An 18,428-nucleotide genomic window follows, 5' to 3' on the forward strand; every position below is an offset into this window, starting at 1 on the left:
TATTTTATTTTTTTACTTTATTTTTTATTTTTATTTTTTTAGAATATAACACTATTTTTTTAACGTATGCAATTATTTTCCATCATTTACAATACAGTAGTTACAATGACACTCCTAAAGAGTTAATACTTTTAAACAAATTTTAGAGCTGGCAGAGATCTTAAGAGTTTATTCAAACCAGTGCCTTCTTTCCAGAGATGCAGGAACTGAGACACAGGGTGATCAAGTGACTGACGCAGGCTGAATCATGCTGGGGAAATCACGGGCAGGTGCCTCGTGGTAGAAATGGGAGTAGACGCTGGCCTAGAAGCTGGGGATGGATGGCTTTTACTAGTCAGTAACTATTTGTGAAATAAATGAGTATGCTGTCTAAATCTATCCAGTTTTCTTTGCACTGCGTATCCAGCTACATAGGAGAATTTGTGTTTATTTTCAGATTATATTGATCAGTAGAGAGTCTATTAACACTTTATTTTTATGTTAATTTTAGGTACAAATGATATATAGCTACTAAATTCTAAAGAAGTTTTCCGGTAGGGATGCCTGGATGGCCCAGTGGTTAAGCGGGTGACTCTTGATTTCGGCTCAGGTCATGATCTCATGGTTCGTGAGTTCAAGCCCCACCCTGGGCTCAGAGCTCATAACGCAGACCCTGCTTCGGATACTCTGTCTCCCTCCCTCTGCTCTTTCTCCACCAGTGCTCTCTTTCTAATAAATACATGTTCAAAGTTTTCCTGTAATGTATAACATACAGAAAAGCACACAAAACATAGCTGTGTAGTTTAACAAATAATTATAAAGTGAACCCTGGCTTAGCCACCCCAGTCAAGCAATAAAATACTACTTTCAGAAGCTTTCAGAAGCCCCCAGGGACCCCCTACTGTTGCTGATCCCCTTAATTATTTCTTTTTTCTCTTTCTTTTTTTAGCTAATTTAACAGGACATGCAGAGAAGGTGGGGATTGAAAATTTTGAGCTCCTCAAAGTCCTAGGAACTGGAGGTAAGTCTTAAAAAATATTTTTAAGCTAAAAAAAGCATTTGTTATTCAATGACAAAGGATTAGTATCTCCAATACAGAATCAGTTAAAAATTTAAAAGCATAAGGAATCCAGTGGGAGAACTGTCAAAGAACACAAACGATTCATAGAAGAAATACAAAAGGGAAAATTTGGAAGATTGGCAGGGATTTAGGAAAACCAATTTCTTTTACCCTGCTGTTGGGAATGTAAATTAGTTCAATCTTTACATAGGGCACAATACTAACATCCCTAACATTTATAGAGAGCTTGTTACTTGCCAAGTACTCTGTGAAATACTTTATGCTGATTAACTCATTCAGTCCTCCATTTTATTCATATCCAATGGTCATGATTTTTAGTAATGAAAAACTCAAGACCCTTCAGAAACCTAACAAAAGTTAGGTTTGAGTTTGGTTAAATTGAACATGAATCTTTACGTTCTGTAATCTATACAAAGGACTGAAATGATCTGTTTCTAACATTTTTGAAAATTTTCCATAATTTTATAAGCTTTGTAAACTTTAAAAAAGGCTACAGAAGAGAGTGTGCGATATACCATTTCTGTATGAATCAACGTCTACATGAACACTTGACCCTGAACAATCAGGCACCGGCCCCTGCACTGTTGGAAATCTGTGGGTAACTTTTGATTCCCCCCAAAACTTAACTACTAATACAGTCTGCTGTTGACGGGAAGCCTTACTGATAGCATAAGCAGTTGATTAACACCAGGTTTGTATGTTATATGTATTACATGCTGTATTCTTAGAGTAAAGAAGGCTAGAGGGGTGCCCGGGTGGCTCAGTCAGTTGAGCGTCCAACTTCAGCCCAGGTCATGATCTCACAGTTCGTGGGCTCGAGCCCCAAGTCAGGCTCTGTGCTGACAGCTAGCTCAGAGCCTGGAGCCTGCTTCTGATGTATCTCAAAAATAAATAAATGTTGGGGCACCTGGGTGGCTCAGTCGATTAAGTGTCCGACTCCGCTCACGTCATGATCTCACGTTTCATGGGTTCAAGCCCCGCATCGGGTTCTGTGCTGACAACTCAGAGCCTGGAGCCTGTTTCAGATTCTGTGTCTCCCTCTCTCTCTGCCCCTTCCTTGTTTGCACTTTGTCTCTCTCTGTCTTAAAAATAAATAAGCATTTAAAAATTTTTTAAAAAATAAATAAATGTAAAAAAACTTTTTTAAAAAGCTAGAGACAAGGAAATGTCATTAAGAAAGTCATAAGAAATAGAAAATATATATCTGCAGTGCTGTACTGTATTTCTAAAAAGATTACATATACCAGTGGACTTGTGCTGTTCAAACCTCTGTTGTTCGAGGGTCAACAGCATACATGCATATAGAAAATTCTGTGGAGTATACAGTAACAGTGGCTGTCCCAGGTGGTAGGATTTTAGACGATCTTGGTTTTCTGCTTTATACTTTTCTGTGCCTCCTGAATTTTTGCTGCTGCCGTTCTTGATGCTCTTAGATGGACAGCCTGTGCGGTTGTAGAGACCCCCACACTCGGAAGAGCCCCTTGCTAGGCTTAATGCTCTGCTTTCACTGTCCTCAGATTCTAAGTAATGCATGAACAGAGCACCCCACGTTGTCATTTTGCAGTAGGCCCACCAGTGACGCAGCTGGTCTTGCTAGGAACGCACCCGGCTTTTCGGCTCTCTCTCTGGGATGGGTCACACCACCGGTATGCCGCCGTGACAGTTCATGTTCCATCTTTAAGGCAGGAGTGAAAAGGAGGATTTTAATTCTTTAGTTTTCCAGCCTCAACAGGCCCTGTCGTCTCATTCCTGGAGGGGAGGGAGAGTCTCCGAGAAAAGACCATTGTTCTTCTCCACTGAAGTTGAGCTTCACACTCTCGGGGCGCATAATAAGCCTTCCTCCCAGCCTCTGACCGGACAGATGGCTGCTGTTCGCAGGAGAGCATCTGCCCATGGCTTCTGAAGAGCCGAGGCTTTTAGCAGGAGAGAAGTCTTTTCTCCTGGGCTTCCAGATCCGTCCCAGCCTCTGCCCACATGTACATGTGTGTAATTTGTCTTTAGGTCGTTTGGTATTGCGCCGTCATGCCTAGGGCCTTGCCATGTAAGCGCTTCATGATTTTCCTGAGTTGTTCAGCGTATCATGTAGAGCCTGCCTTTACAGCTGCCAGCGAGTAAGCCCTATAATTTGTTTTCATCAGCTAAGTGTTTTATTGTCAGGAAGAGTATAGTATCCTTGTCAACTTGGGAGAGTTTACTGTGCATTCTCTCCCTCCGATCATTGGTAAAGATGTATTTTTAAAACAAACTAGCCTCACCCTACCATATCATTAAGAAACCATGCCTTCAAAATATCAAAATAATGTCTTTTATTCTTACATTTGTTTCCTCTTTCAAAGGCAGTATCTTCTCAAAGGAGAAGGAGGGTCACAACTGTATGGCGACTGAATTTCCTTAGAAAGAGTGTGCCATTTTGCCGAAGGCTGTTTCAGGTCAATTTATGTTATAACCACAGAATTTGTTTTAGCTGCGTGTTTTTTATTCTAATAGCTTTATTGCAATATAATCACATGCCTTATAGTCCATCCATTTAAAATATACAAATCAGTGGTTTTAGTGTATTTACAGAGCTGTGCAACCACCAACCCAGCCAATCTTGGAACATTTTTCTTACCTCAGAAAGAAACTATGAACCTTTGTCTATTGCTTCCCAAGTTCACCATCCTCCCAGACCCAAACAACCACTGCCTACTTTCCGTATCATTATATCCACCTATTCTGGACCTTTCATGTAACTGAATCACGTAATTTGGGGTCTTTTGTGTCTGGCTTCTTACAGTTGGCATAACGTTTTCTAGATTCATCCCTGTTGTAGCATGCATCAGTATTTTTTCCCTTTTCATGGCTTAATAATATCCCACTAAAAGGATCTACCACACTTTGTTTATCCATTCATCCGTCAACAGGACTTTTGGATTGTTTCTGCCTGTTGGCTATTATTAACGATGCTGCTGTGAGCATTCATGTATATGTTTTCGTGTGAACATGTGTTTTAAATTCTCGTGGGTGTACACTTAGCAGTGGATTGCTATTTCACATGATAATTCTATGTTTAATTTCTTAAGGAGCTACGAGACTGTTTTCTAAAATGGCCGCATCATTGTACATTCCCACCATTTTATATTCCCACCAGCAGTGTATGAAGGTTTCAATATATCCACCACCTTATCAACACTTGTAGCTGTTCTTTTAGAAAATAAGTTATGAAAATCAGACTAAGATCATGTTTTATTCCAGGTATGGTCAAAGCCAGAAAACTTTTATTTAATATTAACAGATAACCTCTCTGAAGCAAAATGGACATAGAGTCTACAGCTCACCACGAGTCGCTATTAAAATGTAATATTAATTAATTTTCATCATTGAATTTTATAGCATGCAATAAAAGCCATGAAAGTAATTCTGTTCCTTGATCTGTCAATTTCATATTTGGCAGTATATTCCAAATACATAAGTAGAAATAGAAAGGCAGTTTATGTTCTCTTTCTGATAAGATGACAGCTTGCATATCTTGGAAAATCTTCCTCATTTTTAAACCCCTAAAGTGCTGGATTAAAAAAACCTCTAAAGAAAGTGTACTAACTGGTATAGGTCATTTTATAAGAAGAAGAAAAATCCTTGGAATCCAAAAAGAAAACAGAACAGGAATCTAGAGAATAATAAAGTCCCTCGAAGACAAAGGTTATTCTGGGGAAATGTACCAGTAAATTGTGAGCTGGTTCCTTGGATTTACCAGTTCCATGCTTGGCATGAGAGACATCATCTAAGGCTCCTGAGAGGTAGAAAAGGCTACTGCTTAGCAAACCACTAAATGAGAAGACAAATCCAGCCTGCAAAGGGAGATGCAGAGGAAATTTTTCTGCCTCAGCATTGGCTCTGGATGAAGGGGAAAATAAAGAGAAAAGTGTTCCCTGGGCATTCACAACATGAGCCAGCCATCGTGCGGGTTTGCAGCTTGAATTTGTACATATTTGTGAAATCTCAAGGAACAAAAAATAGGTAGGAATTCAGTTTATAGTAGTACTGAGTTGGTAGTATTGCCAGATGCCTAGGAAAAGCAAATGTAAATCCTTTTTGAAAGAATAAGCTGTTACCCAGAGCATAAAGAAGTACCGAAGAAAGTTTTACAGACATGGTCTTACTTGTCAACAATCACAACATCCAAGAAGCAAGTCACCATCAGTGAAAGAAGTGGAAACAACAAATAGCAAAATCAGACCCGTAGAGACTGTTGGAATTACTAAGACTGAAATATGATGTAAATGTTTATACGGTCTTTAAAAGTAAACAGAACTTTGATGGTAATATTAAAGAAAAAAGCATGCTTCAAAATGACTGGACAGATTTGAAAGAGAGCCAATAGTAGTTCTAGAAGTGAAAAAAGAATTCCGATTATAAACTCAGTAGATGGTTTAGTAGCAGATGAGATGTATAGCTAAAGAGAATTAACAAATTGAGAGATGGATTCGAGGGAAATGTGCAGAATATAAAATGGAGAAAAATGAGATGGCATTTATAAAAGAGATTAAGGGGCTCCTGGGTGGCTCAGTTTGTTGAGCATCTGACTTCATCTCAGGTCATGATCTCATGGTTAGTGAGTTTGAGCCCTGGATCAGGCTTGCTGCCGTCAGCCCGTCAGTGTGGAGCCCACTTCGGATCTTCTGTCTCCCTCTCTCTGCCCCTCCGCTGCTTGAGCTCTCTCAGAAATAAATAAACATTAAAAAAAAAAAAGCACCTTAAAAGAGAGATTAAGATATAGAGGGACAGAGAAAAGGTACAAGTTTGTCTAATCAGAATCCTAGCTGAGAATTTACTAAGATTGATTAAACATGTGAATTCACAGATTGAAGAAACAGCTCAAATCCCAAGCAGACAAGTACACATTCGCACATGAATACATCATAGAGAAAGTGATGAGCACCAGAGACAGAGAAATACCCTATAAGCAGCCGGAGAGAAAAGACTTATTTATGAAGGAATAACACTCAGATAAACAGATGACTTTTCAACGGCTACCCTGAAAACCAAGTGAGAATAGAAAAGTATCTGCGGAATGGCCAGAGGAAGTAACTCCGTGTAGAATTGTATACCCAACAAAACTATTTTTCAGAAGCGAGGGCAAAAGAGACATGTTCAGACATGCAAAAACTGAGTGTGTGTCCCACCAACATGTCCTCACTAAAAGAATTTCTAAAAGCCCTAGTCACAGGGAAAAAGGAAAGTAATCTCAGAAGAGTTTCCGAGATGCAAAAAGGACTGGATCTGAAGAAATCTAAACAACCGTAGCTATAGTGTTGAAATTGTGGGGTTAAAATAAGAAAACTGAATCACTGGACAAAAATAGCATACAGTTTGGGAGGTGATAGGAGTTAGCGTTCTGAGGTAGTATTCCTCAAACTTTAACATGCGCACAGATCTTGCAATGTGTAAATTTCCAAACTGATGAGAGAAGACTAGTCAACCTTAATATTCTTCAACTGTTAAGGAAATTAGTAAGCAAAAATCTTCCTGCTAGAACAATAGCTGTTACAGTTTTAAGAATGAGTTCTGCCAAACATTCAAGACATAGACAATTCCAATTTTCCACAAACTCAGGATAGAAAAGTGGAATTCTTTTTTTCCAGTTCATTGTATGAGGTGTGGATTTGATTTCAGAAACCACAAAGAGAATATGAGGAAGGAAAATTATAGATAGGCCAATTTCATACGTAATCAAAATCAAAGCTGGTGTATATTTTCTTTCAACACAGTTAATACTTTGTCCTGTTTCTACGTCAACTTTTTGAGTGATGTGATCACGGGTCCTTAAGATAGCTCTGCAAAGGTGAGGAAAGAGTTTATCAGTAATGTTGTACTTGGGCCCTTTTTTTTTTTTTTAATGTTTTTTTATTTATTTTTTTGAGAGACAGAGCCAGTGTGAGCAGCGGAGGGTCAGAGAGAGAGAGAGATACCGAATTGGAAGCAGGCTCCAGGCTCTGACCTGTCAGCAAATAGCCCAACATGGGGCTCAAACCCACAAACCATGAGATCATGACCTGAGCCAAAGTGGGCCGCTTAACTGACTGAGCCACCCAAGTGCCCCGTACTTGGGCATTTTCATTTCATGCTTTTTCGTTGTCGTATTCGTTTTTCTGTTGTTAGCTGTGGATACTGCTTTTCCTTTTTGTCAGCTGACAGTATGCTTGCTCCTAGGAGAAGATGGAATAATTAAGGTGTCATTGTAGGTATTTCTGTATTTAAAATCTCATTTTTGATGACTAAATGGAGTAGGTGGAAATTTTTCTTATAAGTATAATGAAATCTCAATTTTTATTCAAAAATTTCACCATTAAACTTTCAGTTTTATTACCTTTTTAAGGTAATTTCTTCCAGCACTACTTAGAATAATAGAAAAGCCTCATCAGATGTCTTTATGTGTCAAGCCAGGTTTTCTTTGGAAGTGAAACTGAAAATTCTTCTGACGAATTAATTTTTTTGGATTTTGAACTATAGGAAATGCTATTCACCCAAAATCTCGAAGACTTTGTGGAATATTAAAATAACAAAGATTTCTCTTTTATTCAGACTGATTTATTTCTCTTTCCAGCTATCTTGTTTCTGTTGATCTATTACTAATCTGCTGATCAGTTTCCTAAAAGACACTTGGAAGTACTTTTTGATTTTCTCTACTTTTTCTTTCTTGTTTCTCACAAAGTCTTATAATTTTTCCTTCAAAATGACCTGTGGGTTGATATTGTCTGTTCTTAGTGCCATGACTGATAGATTGTACCTTGTACCTGGATTGTTGTTAGGCTTTTCTTAACTGGTCTGCTTTTCTGCAAGTTCTCTCTTGCATGTTTATGCATTTTACTTATATTCTGTTATAAATGGTATGCATCCTCACTAAAATGCATTACTGCGCTATTCTCCTATTTCAGAATTTATAGTGCCTTTCCCCCGCCCCCAGTTAATTAATTCAAATCCAAATCCTTTTGCCTCCCTTTCAGACTTAGCTTTGTTTACTCCTGTCTTTTTTTGTCCAGTTACCCTGATATTTCACCTGCTTTTCTAGTCTGGTTAGTTTTCTTTTACTCCCCTACATTTAGGCATACTTTCCTATATTCTGATGCTCTGCTTTGTCTTGTTCCCATAATCCTAGTCTCCTTTTTCTTCTGCCTGTCCAAACCCTGCCCAGATCACTCCATTCTCTGAGTTGGGGTGCTGAAACTCCTTTGCAGAGAACACAGCACTGAGCGGTTCTGGGAATTTTCCTTCATATCTGCTGTTTTTCTTCTAGGTTATAAGCTCTTAAGATCATCCTTATATATTGTCCAACTCTGTAGCCTCGCCCCATCTCCATAGCTCGTAACAGTGAAATAATAATGGTCTAACAAGTATATGATTCATGCTCTTGTCTCTAGCATGATTCTTCCGATTGATACTTCCTAGTGCAGAAAATAGTTTTGATTCTTTTTTTCGAATTACACTTGACTCTTGACCAATGTGGAGGTTAGGGACATCAACCCCCTGCCTAGTTGAAAATCCACGCATAACTTTTGACCCACCAAAAACTTAACTTCTAACACCCTCCTGTGGACTGGGAACCTTACTGATAACGTAAATAATCAATTAACACATATTTTGTGTATTATATGTATTATATACTTTGTATTTAACAATAAAGCCAGAGAAAAGAAAATATTAAGAAAATCAAAAGGAAGAGAATATACATTTACAGTATTGTACTTTATTTTATTTATTTAATTTTCTAAATATAATTTATTGTCACATTGGTTTCCATACAATACCCAATGCTCATCCCAACAAGTGCCCTCCTCAATGCCTATCACCCACTTTTCCCGCTCCCCCACACCCCATTAACCCTTAGTTTGTTCTCTGTATTTAAGAGTCTCTTATGATTTGCCTCCCTCCCTCTCTGTAACTTGTTTTTTCCCTTTCCCCTCCCCCATGGTGTTCTTTTAAGTTTCTCAAGAGCCACATATGAGTGAAAACATATGATATCTATTTTTCTCTGACTGACTTATTTCACTTAGCATAATATCATCTGGTTCCATCCACGTTGCTGCAAATGGCCAGATTTCATTCTTTCTCATGGCCATGTAGTATTCCATTGTATAGATAAACCCCATCTTCTTGATCCATTCATCAGTTGATGGACATTTAGGCTCTTTCCATAATTTGGCTATTGTTGAAAGTGCTGCTATGAACATTGGGGTACATGTGCTCCTGTGCATCAGCACTCCTGTATCCCTTGGATAAATTCCTAGCAGTGCTATTGCTGGGTCATAGGGTAGTTCTATTTTTAATTTTTTGAGGAACCTCCACATTGTTTTCCAGAGTGTCTGCACCAGTTTGCATTCCCACCAACAGTGCAAGAGGATTCCAGTTTCTCCACATCCTCACCAGAATTTATAGTCTCCTGATTTGTTCATACAGTACAGCCACTCTGTACTGTATTTATTTTAAAAAATTCATGTGTAAGTGGGTGGTGTAGTTCAAACCCATGTTCAAGGATCAACTGTATTTTGTTTCATGATGAAATTTTAGACTGTTTGTGGGAATACTGATTCTGTTTTCATTTCTCCCCTTTTTTTTCTTTACTTTTAACCATTTGCTTTCTCCATCACACGTGTCCAGGCAGAGGTGAAGGAAGTCTTTAAACATGCCTGTTGTGTGTATTCTTAGTACTTCTAATGCTTAATGGAGTGGAGCATGATGGTTTTAGCTAATAAAAACCTTCAGTATTCTTCTTGACTTTTCTTTATTCATCATACATGATCCGGTACTTTGGAGCTCTTTTGTCATTGTGCAAAAAAAAAAAAAAAGTTGGCCATGTGACCACAAAGGGTGCCCCCGAGCTGATTTCCTCTTCCAGTTTTGGTGCATTTACAACTGTGAAGTACTTGGGTATCCAGGATGATGTAGCAAATTCAGGCTTGAATCTTGATGTTATCATTACCTACTTGTGTTCCTTGGTAAATTACTTGAACTCTGAGAGCCTCAGTCCCTACTGGCTTAAGTCAATAATACTGATCTCACTGTGTTGTTACAAGATTAACAAAATAATGGATACGAAGTGCCTGTTGCTAGATGTCCATCAGTTGTGGTTATTTATTGAGGTGGAAACTCTACTATAAAGTTATATCCTAAATTCAAAAAACAAAATTATTTAGGACTTCCTTATAAGGATAATTAGTTTTTTCATATAGTCACTCACTGTTAGCATATCTGGGAGTAATTTCAACTGAAGTTATATTTCTAATAAGAGAGTCTAACAAATGAAAAACTGCTTCATAAGTGAGATGTCGGTAGTTGAAATTTGATGAACATTTCTAAGAAGTTGGTTTGTCTCTTACCTTAAAAATAACATGTCAAACAAAAGGATTGTGTTTCTTATTCTTTATTTTCTTCTTTTAACAATATAAACATTTTAGGTTCTGAACACCCTTTTTTGTATGTTAGGTTGACAGTCTTATGCTTAAATATACAGAAAATGAGTAATAAAACATTAAGATTGCCTGACACATACTAATGCTGTATAAACTTCAGCTAATTATGTAATTAAAAGAGAAAGAAGCCCAGTTTCTAAAAGAGCTAATATAACGCACTAGCGAGGTCTCATATTAGCTTGATATGTGTGATTTCTTAACAAATATTTTATGGTACAGCCTAAAATATGTCCAGCAAGAGCGAAATAGAACAACCCAAGATCTTCCACGTTTCAGGCTGGTTCTTCCTGGGCCATTCTCCACACTACAGCCTGAGTGATCTTTCTTAAGTGCAAAATTGGACATAACACTTCTCTATTTGAAACTTTCAGTTCAGGGGCCCCTAGGTAGTTCAGTTGAGTAATAAGTGTTTGACTCGATTTCAACTCAGGTCATGTATCATGGTTTGCGGGATGGAGTCCTGCATTGGGCTCTGTGCTGACAGCACGGGGCCTGCTTGGGATTCTCTCTCTCCCTCTCTCTTTGCCTCTCTCCAGCTCATGCTCACCCTCTCCCTCTTTCTCAAAATAAATATTAAAAGTAAACTTTCAGTCAATTCCCATTGCTTTTGAGATTCATACATTCACATGTATTTATCAAGAGGCAAGTGCTATTTTGGATGCTGGGGACAGTGTAGGGGGCATTTAAAAAAAGATAGATTACATACAAACCTGCAAATTGAATAATAAGGATCTGGTCTTCACTTAATATAGAATTATTCCTGAGCTTATAAAACCTTAGAATGAGTACCGGCAGAATATAGAAATTCAAATGCCTTACCTTGTGGAATGTCCAATGAGCAACAGTCATTTGTGCCATTTTATTCCTTAAGTGTTTGGAAAACATCCCTATTAAATCCCTGGTGCCCTCACTTTGTCCTTATCATGTGGATTTTTTGGGGAGGGTGACGGGGACATCTAATCAACAACAGATCTTACAGGCTGTTCCATGGAAATATTTATTTATCCAGTAGAGAGATTGTCTTTTGGTTGCTTTCTGCAGTCTTAAGTGCCGTCCTTGAAAAGGTGACTCTGGTAGTATTTCTTTACTCATTTTCCCATACTCTATGAAAACCATCCCTGGTGGGGCAGCCTTTTTTATTTTTTTCTTAATTTATACTGCAGTTTTCAGAAACACATTTCCTTTATTAAATGAGACATATTTCTATTTCTCTTGGGTAATTTGCCACTAGAGGGTGCTGGATATTGCACTGGGCAACTTAAAGACACAACTACTTTTTGGTGATACGATAAAGGGGAACAAACTTCGGTTGAACCACGGAAAAGACTATTTTATAAAGTATGAAGGCTTGGTCATCATTTGTCACTTTATTCTCTTAAGTGTTTGGAAAACATCCCTATTAAATAGTACTCTTCCAAGGATGTATTCATGAAGTTGTCAAAATTGTTATTCAAAAAAGTTTATAATTCTGTGTTTGTATATACCCAGTGTACCTTTAGTTTCTGTGCAAACCTACAGTGTTTATGGAAGCCTTAGAGGTTAGGTGTTTGTAATGTTTTATGCTATGATCATAAAATGATCCCATAGGAAGATGTTGGTTGACTTTGTCTCCCTATTGTAAATACAGTTCGATTTATTTCTGATGCTGTCATAGGTGACGTTTGCCAGAAGCAGAGCCCAGGGCAGGGATTTAGGTGCATGTGACTTATTGCAAAAATGCTCCCAGGAGAGAGTGAGGGAAGCAGAAGGAGCAGGGGAAGAGTTTAAGCAGCATGTGGTCTAAGCTCGAGTCTAGATTCAGCCTGAACTCATGAGAAGTTTTGGAGCACAAGTAGAGAGGCAGGCCCTCTGTACCTATGTTGGTTATTGGCTGTAGGCTGCTTGGGTTGGGACGGGTTAGGGAATGGTCTGTGTACCTGAGGCATTTCTCCTGGGAAGGAGGCAGTGATGGGCTGTCCACAGCTGGGGCGCAGGTCCACCAGCCTGGACAAGTGTGATCTGGGAGCGCACTGTTCACTTCTACCATAGATGTTCATTAACACTGGCCAGTAAGACACGACTGGGTAGCTAGGCAGACAGCTTGTTTGCTGAGGTATAAAGAGAATAGTTTATGAATGTGCTTCTTGGTTCTTGTGTACATTTCTTGTGCATATTTCTTTTAGTAAGATTCTCTGATAATCACATCCATGGGTAATCATTTCCAAGTCTAGACCTCACAGTTGGACATGATTTCCTTTGTAGCTTTTTCTTCTTTCTTGCTGGACCAGAATCTTTGGTTTTCAAGTCATTTGGTGTGAGGGATAAGATACGGGCTGTGATGTAATGGGTCATCCATATGGAGACAGGCAAGAGTTGGCCACAGCCACTTACACATATGCAATTATGAGTTGGCTTCATGCATGTAGTGTCTTTCTACTTTCTCTGAAACTTACAAAGTGCTGATCTAGAAAATTATTAAATAATTAGTCTTTAGTTACTCAAGCTAATGCAGTATGCATAAATGGTACCCATAGATAGTTAATCCTGTGACTGGTTTTTTTCAACCTTTGTACAAGTTAAGTCTTTTTTAGATGCTATCACCATCCATAAGAAATGTACTGATTTGTATTCTTGATTCAACTGTACAACTGTTTCTGACCATTGAAGTAGTTGAGCAAATGGGTCAAATGGCCGTGTTTTTAACTTAAAAACTACAATTGGATCAAATCTAGAATTTGTTATGTCTCATCCAGATCCTCTGGATTACATATCTTCTAGAGGATATAAATGTTTATGCCCCAAATGGCCTGAGTGTCTTTTATAAAAATTGCTGTTTATAATTTCATATGCATTTACTGTGTCTCTTTTGTTTACTTACAGCATCAATTTATTTGATCATGTTTGGGGTTCAAAGCTTTTCCTTATATCTTAGAAGAATATTTCAGTCTACCTTCATTAATTTTAGAAATTTGGAGTGTTTTTGATTTTACAAGTCAAAGCAGCGGCCAGTTTTTACAAAACAGTTATATTACATGGCTCAGATTCCCCTTTTTTCCTTTAAAAATTTTATTTCTTTAAGATTTTTTCTTCAGACAATTTTTCTTTTAAAATGTGAAATATTGTATTTTATAGGTATGTATGTTTTAATATTTGGAATTTAGTGTACAGTTAAGATATCTGTTATATAAAGGAATTTAGGAATCAATGCTTGTTTGGTAAATATATAAAGTCAAGTGCATTTATTTTAATTGTGTTTTGAAAAAGAGATTTAAGGACATTTTCAAGATAAAAAAGAGAGAGCCTAAAAAAAAAAAAAATGAAAACATAGCAAAAGCCAGATAAAAGGAAAGTGAAATAGATGTTACAGACATCTGGCGTGTGATAGGCATTGTAATTGAGTCTTAAATTTAACTGAGGTTATTAAGAGGTAGGGATAGAAGGGAAAATTCTGTGGCTTATATAATTTTTTTTTTAAAGGGAAGGCATATAAATCCATTTAGAACAGTGGCTTTCAAGCTATTTTGGCTATTGCCCTTAGGACGAAATAAGCACATTTTTATATTGCAACTCAGTGTGTGTATTTATGTTATGTGTACACACACACACACACACACACACACACACACACTTCCTCCACTAGCACTTCTGTAGCATTTGTTATCTGCCAGGATGCTTACATTAATGTATTTAATCCCTGGAACGGAAAGTAAGATGTAGGAACTGTTACTCTCCCTAATGGGGAAATTGAGACACTTATCTTAACGGTTCTACCCAAGGTCATACAGTTACGAAATAACATGTCTAGGGTTCAGCCTCAGGCAGTCTAGCAGAGTCTTTGTGTTTAACGGCTGCTGTGCACTCCTCACTCTTTTCCCCTTCCATGTGCTCAGATTTGTTTACATTCCTATCCACATCCTCATGGGCATGCATTTATAAAGAGGAAACAGGTTTCACAAAACAGTTGGTTCTCTTAGTTTTTTTAAATGCTGTTTAGGCCCACTACATTGATACCACCTCCCACTGTTTGGAAAAAAACAGTCTAAAGAGACCTTTTTTTTTTTAAAGTTTATTTATTTTGAGAGAGAGAGGGAGAGCAAGCAAGCAGGGGAGGGTCAGAGAGGGAGAGAGAGAATCCCAAGCAGGCTCCAAACTGTCAGTGCAGAGCCCAATGTGGAGCTTGATACCACAAACCGTGAGATCATGACCTGAGCTGAGATCAAGAGTTGGGTGCTTAACCTACCGAGCCACCAGGTGCCCCCAAAACACCGGTCTAGAGAGACTTTTACCAAGTGCTGAAGTTATCAAATGGTTCCTATATCATGAACATTAAATAATATCATGAGAATAGCCTCTTTGACAAAAGATGTGATGATATTATTGGAAAAGCATTATTAGTCTCCCATAAAAGACATTATTGTCTTTTGGGGCAGTGATGTTTCTTTTTGATTCTAAGGTCTAAGTAATCCGATATTTCAGATGGGTCTTTAGAAGTACCAAATTACGGTTAGTCGGTTTCACCGTTGGACTCGTGAGTGTGCTTTTGGTGGCTGATTGTGCCGCAGAAACACGGAAATGGAGCTCTTTCTCTGAGGTGGCAGATGGTGGTGTTTCTGGGGCTTCATACACACCACTCTGGCATTGCTCACCATGTACGTTCGCCTTGCCTATTGACAGGGATCTAGTTCCCAAGAGCAGGACAAATGAAATTCAGAAGTCCATGAGTGCATTTCTTTTTGGTTCCATTTCTGACGATGTTGTTTTGGGGTCAGTGAGGTTGTACAGGGGAAGGAGGAGGGAAAGGCAGGTGGCCTGCTGGTCAGGGCCAGGACATATCACTTGTGGAAAGCCAGAAGTTTTCCCCCTGGTTAAATTACGTCCGAGAAAGGCATGTGGCCAGGCCTTGTAATTCACTCTTCAGTGGTTGTGGCAGAATATAATGCAGTGGCCGTATATGGAGGTCACCATGTTAAGACATTTTCCTGCTCTAGAACGGTGGCATCTAAGTCTCCTGAGTTCACTTTCACCAGAGAATGTTGCCAGGAATCAAATTTAATACCCACATTAAAAGAGATTGCTTCACGAAGCTGATTGTTCCTTCCTCCAAGGGAAAGAGTTGGCTGGGTGCAGCTCGGTACCACAGGTCTACATTACTGGGTTTTGTTGTTAAAGACTCCGCTTCAATTTTAGGGGAAAATTATCCACTGAGAAAAGGGTCTTTGACTCTACGCTACAGAGCTTTCTTTGGTCTGCTCCTGTTTGCTAGCTCGTTTGTTCATTTTTTTTTCATGCACTCGGCATTGTTTGAGTCTCTCTGATGTGCCAGCTCTAATTAGTTGCTAATGATACAGAGAGAGTCAAGTCAGACAGTGTATGATTATGATTTTGTGGAATTTCCAGTCCTGTGGAAGTTAGACAATGAAGCGGTCACACAGATCAATGAAAAGCCGGGTTTCTGATCGTTTCTGTGACAAAGAATGCATGGTGTTATGAAAGCATAGAATTTGAGGAACTGTGCTAGTCACACAAGGCCGGAGGTCTGAAAGAGTCCACTAAATGAGACGGTGAGAAGGGGGAAAGAGGGAGGTGGAAGCCAGATAATTTAATTACATGAGGCTTCTCCTTATCTTACGGGCACTTGGCCATCAACTGCTTTGAGCCAAAAGGGTTATATTTTTATACTTTTATCAACAAGTGAGATGGGCTTGCCACTGGAGGGTGAGAGCACGCTGGGGCCATGCTTAGTGTGGTTGACGGCCGAGTCACCCTTCAACAAGATTCGGGAAGCTGGAAGGAGCAGAGACGGACGGCTTCTGGCCGTGAGGAACAAGACCCTCTCTCGTGATGGCATGCCAGGTACTTGTGGTTAATCCAAAAAAAGTTGGTTAAAGAGGAGAATCTCTTTAAAAGGATGTATATACATATGGGCTTTGAACATATTAATTTCACTTAAAACATATCTATTCATCTGCCAGTCTTTGTTGTTGTTTTCTAAGTAGGCTCCACGCCCAGCCTGGGGCTTGAATTCACCACCCTGAGATCAAGAGTCAGATGCTCTACAGATGGAGCCAACCAGGCACCCCCACTTGCCAGTCTTTGCATGTAGGCCTGGGACCTTTTCTTTGGGAATAATTTCTTTTTTGTTTTTAATTTTTTCTAAAGTTTATGTATTTATTTTGAGAGAGAAAGAGAGCATGAGCAGGGGAGGGGCAGAGAGAGAGGGAGGGAGAGAAAATCCCAAGCAGGCTCCATGCTGTCCACGCAGAGTCCAGTGTGGGACTTGAACTCACAAAGCTCGAGATCCTGACCTGACCCAAAACCAAGAGTCAGACGCTTATTCGACTGAGCCACGCAGGCGCCCCAAGAATGATTTCTTAAACAATAGTTTATTTTGTATAAATCACACTGAAATCAAAATTTTGTGCATCATCTAAAATGAAGTTTCGGATCCTTTAAAGCGGAGTGGGAACCAGAAGCACTTGAAGTACGCTGAGTACAGAATCCTTCTAGATTCCCACAGTTTTCCCCCAAGCCTTTTATAGTGCTCCACCCACACCTAGCTTTTCAGCAGTTCTTTTTTTTTTTTAAGTGTCTTGCTTTTATCTGGTTCTTCCAAAGTATTCAACCTCATTTTTCTTTCCCATTTACATTTCAGTGGTTTATGTAACATATAGTTAAATTATGTAATGACAATAACAGGAGTAAACGGGTGAGGCCACGAGGGAGCATCCACGAGTGGTGTCAAGCAGATAGCTGAGCTACATGGACACAGAAACGCATGGGTGACCCCGTCCTACGCCGTCGGGGTGGAGCAGTGTGCTGTACAGAGGGAAGGGGTGTCCGCCATCGAAGTGGAAGCCACTAAGAATTTCTGCCATGCATTTTTTTTAAGTCATGGTCCAAGTACAGTTGCTGCTAGAAGTTTGGTATGAACCCAAAGTGTGGCCTCACTGATAAGCAGTGTGTACCAAGTGCACTGTTTTATTTTTATTTTATTTTTTTAATGTTTTATTGATTTTTGGGAGAGAGACAGTGTGAGCCGTCGAGGGTCTGAGAGGGAGACACAGGATCCAAAGATAGGCTCCCGGCTCTGAGCTAGCTGTCAGCACAGAGCCTGATGCGGGGCTCGAACTCACAGACAGGAAGATCATGACCTGAGCCTAAGCCAGACCCTCAACCGACTGAGCCACCCAGGTGTCCAAGGTACACAGTTTTAAATAGCATTAGTAAAAAATGTGAGTGATGGGAAACAGTGACCTCACAGTGGTTGAGCCATTTGGATCCCAGTGAGAGCAGTGTGTCCTAGGTGAGGACTGTCATGAAGGACATAAACCAGAGACCTTCTAGAACAATGGTTCTTAACTAACTCTTCCTCCAGAATAATGCATGTAAACATATGCAGATGTTGCATGCTGTTTAATTATATGGCATTGTAAAGTGGTTGTGTTTACAGACTATAAAAATATTTTTTTAACAAATTGTGATCTCATTATCATTTTAATGCAAAGATTAGATGCTCCTTCCTAAAACTTTTTAATGCATTCACATCTTACAAATAAAGCAAAAAGTTATGCTCAAAATAAACTTCAGCAAGAAGTCTGCTTTTGTTTAGCCTGAAAATGCCACTGAAACTGTGTGCTGTCATTTGAGATGACGGCATGAATGTCCTCTTGTTTTAAAACTGTCAGTCAGTGTTAACTTCTCTTTATTATGACAACAAGCACTAAGCACCTGATTCATAAAGGTAATCGTGGCAAGTGGAATGAGATTCCCACACTTGGAAAAGCAAACTGAGACGTACTCCAAGGAATAGACATTTCCGCATGATTCTTGGTTTTAGTTCATTTTATATTACTTGTTTTATCCTAAGCTATTGAGATCGTCGGAGCAAGGTTTGCCAACACTGTGCTGTCTGTGTCAGTTAGAATAGAATTCTAAATCCACAT

General features: G+C 39.1%; 1 protein-coding gene across 1 annotated transcript in view; it reads left to right on the plus strand.

The window, feature by feature from the left end:
• The window catches only part of RPS6KA5 (ribosomal protein S6 kinase A5), a 175,390-nt gene that overhangs the window by 51,294 nt on the left and 105,668 nt on the right, over nucleotides 1-18,428 (plus strand). The window contains 1 exon segment of the mRNA XM_029950685.1: nucleotides 929-1,000. Within this exon segment, the coding sequence (XP_029806545.1) occupies nucleotides 929-1,000 (72 nt within the window).

Source organism: Suricata suricatta, chromosome 9, assembly GCF_006229205.1.
Source record: "Suricata suricatta isolate VVHF042 chromosome 9, meerkat_22Aug2017_6uvM2_HiC, whole genome shotgun sequence".
NCBI classification, from domain to species: Eukaryota; Metazoa; Chordata; class Mammalia; order Carnivora; family Herpestidae; genus Suricata; species Suricata suricatta.